The sequence below is a fragment of the Phalaenopsis equestris genome, unplaced genomic scaffold (genome assembly GCF_001263595.1).
Source record: "Phalaenopsis equestris unplaced genomic scaffold, ASM126359v1 Scaffold001218, whole genome shotgun sequence".
In the NCBI taxonomy this organism is placed as follows: domain Eukaryota; kingdom Viridiplantae; phylum Streptophyta; class Magnoliopsida; order Asparagales; family Orchidaceae; genus Phalaenopsis; species Phalaenopsis equestris.
The window spans coordinates 1-5824 of NW_018165657.1; the positions used below are offsets into that span (position 1 = coordinate 1).

The 5824-nt window shown below is 33.0% G+C and overlaps 1 protein-coding gene across 1 annotated transcript; it reads left to right on the forward strand.

The window, feature by feature from the left end:
• Nucleotides 1-1874: 1874 nt before the first annotated feature.
• On the forward strand, nucleotides 1875-3729 carry LOC110033546 (the record flags this gene model as incomplete). The annotated part of the gene is given in 6 exon segments (XM_020737569.1): nucleotides 1875-1932; nucleotides 2017-2334; nucleotides 3066-3111; nucleotides 3184-3278; nucleotides 3358-3482; nucleotides 3656-3729. Coding segments are annotated over 6 exon segments (703 nt in total), but the record flags the coding sequence as incomplete, so codon positions are not given.
• Nucleotides 3730-5824: the final 2095 nt, after the last annotated feature.

Below are 5824 nucleotides of genomic sequence, written 5' to 3' on the forward strand. Positions count from 1 at the left end.
GAATTGAAAACCTGAGTAGACAAACAAATTCTAATATGCTATTTTTACTGTATTATTCAGGAATCTTTTATTGTGCTATAAGCCCCTCAATACTAGATTGATTGTGATTTAGTTCTTGCTATCATCCATATCACATACTAGAAAGTTTATTTTGCTGTGAAAGACTTGCAGTGTTGTATAGCGTCAGATGAGATTTAAATTATCAGGAATTAGTAAATCCCGAAAACCCAAATTTACGGGATTTACTAAATGACTGGGTTAAATCTGGAAAACTGTCTAGCAACACATTTAATACAACAACAACAACAAACCTTTGTCCCACTAAGTGGGGTAAGGCTACATGAATCCTTTTGAATCCTTTTTCTCCATTGCGTCCTATTGAGTGTCATATTTTCATTTGATTCTAATAAATTAAGATCATTTTTATATGCCCAAGTTTTCTAGGTCCAAGTTTGTCTTTCTTAACATAAGTTTAATCTAAAACATTTACTCTCCTAATTGGATCATCAGATGGTCGACGTTTAATGTGGTCAAACCATCTAAGACTGCTCTCTCTAATTTTATCGTCACTGGAGCTACAACAACCCTATCATGGATATATTCATTTCGCATTTTGTCTCCACGTGTTCCAAGTGTAAAGTCTCTCATCCACCTAAGAATCCTCATCTCGGCAACACATAAGTTAGTTTTATGCTTCTCTTTTAAAGGCTAACATTTATTGCCATAGAGCATTGCAGTTCTCACCACCATCTTATAAAATTTTCATCAAAAAGATTCATGTCATGATTTTTCGACAAATTTTACGCTCACTATCGACTACCTAACACAAATTTAATAAATTCAATAAATCCAGTGAAACTGTTTGACAGTTACTGAGCCGCGTCGCAGCGGTTATCGAGCTAAGCTTTAAATCCAAAGTGTGTGAAGTTAAATTCTCCGATTCATAGGATTTTCTAAACCTGTGATATACGTTGAATCCGTGAAATCCTGATTTACGGCATCAGAGGATTTATTTTGTCCAAAATAATCGTCGGGCAAGATTCCGCTTAAATCCTGCCTAAATTTCACCTTAAATCCGTCGCCATACAGCCCCACAGTGCTCGGTTGTTTAAATCTCAAAAGCATTGTTGCCTTAGATCAGCTCAAAAGAAAGGCATAGATGGCTCTTCAAGAGCCTGAACAAAACCGAAGAAGATATCTATCTTTGGATCTGTTATACTTATGAATCCCCATAAATTTAAATTAAAAATATTTAAATATTAAAAAAAAACATTATGGGATGAGAGAGCGTTCGAATAATCATAAACATGTTTCTTGGGAATACCCTCAATGATCATATGGCCCTGCCTGAAGCGTAAGTATAATGATGACATCCAATATGGATCTGTTGGCTCCTCTCAAGACTATGGCTTGAGGTATTTCCCTATGTGACCACAACCTTTCTTAAGAAAGAGTGGATAGAGTCTACCAAGTTTTGGAAAAACCAAAGTTTAGGTGTTAGACATGTAAAGACTAGTCCTTTTTTCTGTAATTTTACTCCTTGCAATGCATTTTAATTTTATGCCAGATCATATGTTGCGCATAACCTTGGATTGGCTTGTATGTCTCATTTATAATTTTTCTATAAAATTGAAAGAATTGAGTGATGGCGTCAATTCTATGTACTTATTAAACTTAGATTAATGCCTGCTGAGAATTTCAAATGTTCTCCTTAGACTGGTTGTTTTTTTATATTCATCAATGGTTTCATGCATCACAAATATTTCTTCATCAGATGGTTAATTTTCACGAGCTCAATCCTTTGGATAAATTTTAAAAGGGATTTTTTGCTATCATAAAAAGCTTACGGTATTATTGATGCTATCTTTTTTCAGGGTTTTGCAGCACCTTGAACATGAATTTAATGGCCTAAAGGAAGATTATAAACAATTGGTATGCGATTCAGTCAGCATATTACCGCATTATGGTTTACAATATCTAACCTTTATATGTTTTTTTCCTCCACCCCATTTATAGGAGTTGTTACACAGTACTGGTGTAGAAAGGAAGGAGAAGAACATTTACTTTCATAGAAAGGCTAATATGAGAAAAAATGAAGTGAAATCAAGCATAAAAAAGCTGGAAAAGTTGATGAGCAGCATATCTACTTTATTTTCTGCTCTTCAGGAAGCCATTGATGGAATTCCTGATTTTCATGGGGTTACTTTCCTTCTTGGAGGAAGCCCTGCACGTCCCCAACATGTTTACGAGATTTTCTTTTCTCATTTCGGAGTTAATTCTGACAATGTGAATCACATCACCAAAAGCAAAGTAGCAGAAGCTCTTTCAAGAAAGGTCATCTCATTGACATCTTTAGCGTCCATGAAATTATTATGTGCATAGCAATTTAGGTGCAGGGTGTTGGAGTGCACATCTGTGTTGGTGTGTAAATGAGCCAAGTTTGAGCAAGCCGAGTGTTTGTTCGTGCTTGGCTCATTCAAATTTTCTTGGCTCGAAATAAGTTTGTGTTCAAAATGGCTTGTGAATAGCATGTTCGTGTTCGGCTTGATTCGAATTCATTTGTTAATTTTAATTTATGTTCAATTTGAAATTAGCTCAAATTATTTTAAAAATAATAAAATTAAATATTTTTAATAGAACATAAAAATTAATGTAATAATATTTTTAATTAATTATTAATTAATTAATGTTAAAAAGAGCAAAACACAATCGAACAAAAAATTATTAATGTTTGACTCGTTTATAAATAGAGGTACAAAAATTATTTGTGTCGAATACAGCTATAGGGCTCGCCTGCTCAATAAATGAATCGAATACAAGCTATTGAATGAGTGGAACACCAGTCATTCGTGAACGAAGAACTATTTTTGACAGCCCTATAGCTGTTTGCTCACTGCATGCTCACAATAAAAAATAAATACATAAATAAATAAAAATTAGGCAATGAGTACTCACATTATGAAATTTGGAACTACATACATTATCCGCAACTAATAATGTGTCCTAAATTGTGAGCTTATCTTGTCATAAGATATTTAACTTGATACATGTTTTTCTTTTAACAGGTTGTTCGAGCATTGATGTCTAATGATGCGGGAAGTTCTATCTCAGGTTTTCTACTAAACTAGTCATCATAAATCTCCTAAAATAATATAAATAAAGCATCAAATAGTATTTTTCTAGGTCCAACTAAGCTGTTTTTGATGATTAAATGTCCCTGTACCTTCAATTTACCATTGCATTTCTTGCCCAAACGTGATTTCAGATGCAATAAAAAGGTATCAGATTTCAATCTGTTGTGAAACTGGAACTGCTTAATACTATTCATTCGGTTCATGTGCTTTAAACCTTTTATAGGTACTGCCATTCAAGTTGCATATTAAGTCTAAGATGGGTGACCAAATCATGAAAGATTTGCATTACAATTCCGGCAATACTAATTCTAGTTCGCTAGCAGATATGGTTGCAAATGATATGATCTGGTAATTTATTATTCGAACAAAAATTGGGCGGCAGCATTCAGATGAACTTCCATTCAAAAGAAAACATACATTTTTCTTTTGCTTGTTTGAATTTAATTTATTATCTTTAGAATTTGTGGTATAAATGGCGCTTTGTTATGGTACATGAGCTCACATCTGGGTTCTTATTGTAGGTATCAGTGCAGGCATGCTGTCAAAGGGCTTGCTTTTAAGTCTCATGAGACTGACTGTTGAGGGCTCCACATTAGTATGTTGCTCAAGACTAATTGTTTTCTGTTTCCCTGTTTCTACACTATGTTTCTTGCTGGTTCCTTCTTTTTTTCTAAATGATTCTTTTACATCTCTAATAACTAGAGCTATATTTGGTTTAGGTGAATGTCATTTGCATGTTGATATCAACGTTTAGTTTTAAGCCCTTTTTAAGTATTAATTGATTATGGACATGACATTATATGCAAAATGCTTAGTTGTAATTTCATTGCTATAAATTTGCTAATCATCGTTCATTTTTTTTTTCTAATATTTTGGAGGGACAAGGGAATTAGGGAAGTGGTCATGGATTTGTGTCATGAATTATAATTGCTGAGATGGAACTGGAAGTGAAACCTAAAATTGCTCTGTATAGGGTGATCCAACTGAAAACATTACTCTACTCATCTAAAGAAGTTGTTAACAATGGTATTGTGATGGTATAAATGACATATGTTGTTGTGGTGGAACTTCGGCATATAAATGCACATGCTTCAAGTGATTCACTTGTGCTGCAAAAAGTTGACTGATTCGGATTAAAAGAAATATATAGTGCAATATTGACAAAAATTAAATGATCCAATGTGATTGATGTGGAGGGTTTTCTGCTATATTATCTTCACTATGATGATTATATTAAATAGGCATTATTAGACGAACATTTCTACATAAGACCTTGAATATATACATGTATATATAGTTGTTAAGATGGCTGTCATCGAATTTCTCAAGTAATAGTTGAAATAACTCCGCTGCTTTTAAGAAGTAATGAAACGAAAAAATTTAAAATCATTAATATTAGTCATAACACAATTACTCATTTAACTACACCGTATTTATATATCAATATTCCATCACCGAGTGCTTTCAAATAATAATTGGTTGGAGTCTGAGTCTCAGTTGGAGCTTGAAGTAAAAATATATAGAAACTAAAGATCTATAGTAACGTATGACTATTTGCATGCTTAATTCATGTTCGCATCAATATGCTTATGATAATTCATAAAGGCTCATCTATTTTCCATTTTTTTATGTATGACTAATGTTAGTAAACCTAATTTAAGATATACATATGAATGTGCCTCTAAAATATAATGTCATATAGTTTAAGATATGATTTACGATAAAAAATCATCGAATCATCGAAGTCAGCTGAGTAGCATACATGTATGTGTCTGTGCCTGACCAATTAGAAATGTTTAGGTCAACTCTTAACCAAAGGGGCGGTGATATCTGACACATACCTTTGGATAATCAATGAGGAGATTGTTGCAACATTCAAGCCATCATGAATCCCATTTGTGCCTCACCATCATGACATGTTTATCAATCAAATGAATATCATCACGACACACTCTTAAGTCATTCCACATCAAATAATGCAATGATCATCTCCCTGACAAGATTATGAAATGTGTTTATCATGTTATCATTGCTCTACAAGCCTAATTGAAAGATGGTGATTAATTTTGATACAGTGCAAGTTTCATATAAGGTTACCTTATATGAAACGAGAGCTTATGATTGGCCACTGTCTGATGTAATCTAAACCACTTTGATGTATACCTTATATGAAACGAGAGCTTATGATTGGCCACTCTCTGGCCATTACAAAGAGTGATGCCACTTCTATAATAGTTTCTTGTTGAGATAGAATATAAGTCAATACTTTTTTTAGTCATAAATAATACATTTAGCTGTAAAAAATGCTCGTTGTTCGCGAACAGCTCGTGTTCGTCTCGTGTTTGACTCGTTCGTTAAGTAAACGAGCTGAACACAAACAAGTTCTTAAAGCTCGAATTATAAATGAGCCGCCGAACACGAACAACTCTTTGTTTGCTCGTGTTCGGCTCGCTCTTTTTATCTCAAAATAATAAGTTATATAATTATTTATATAATAATATATTACATATATTATTTATATAATAATATATTATATATATTTTTATCTAAGTTTAAATCATAACAGCTCGTGTGGTAACGTGGTTATGTGCTTTTTTTTCATACATTTGGTTTGGATTCAAATCTAGCATTTTACATCTATTTTTTTCAATTTAGTTTTAACGAGTCAATTTTGAGTCGAACACGAACAC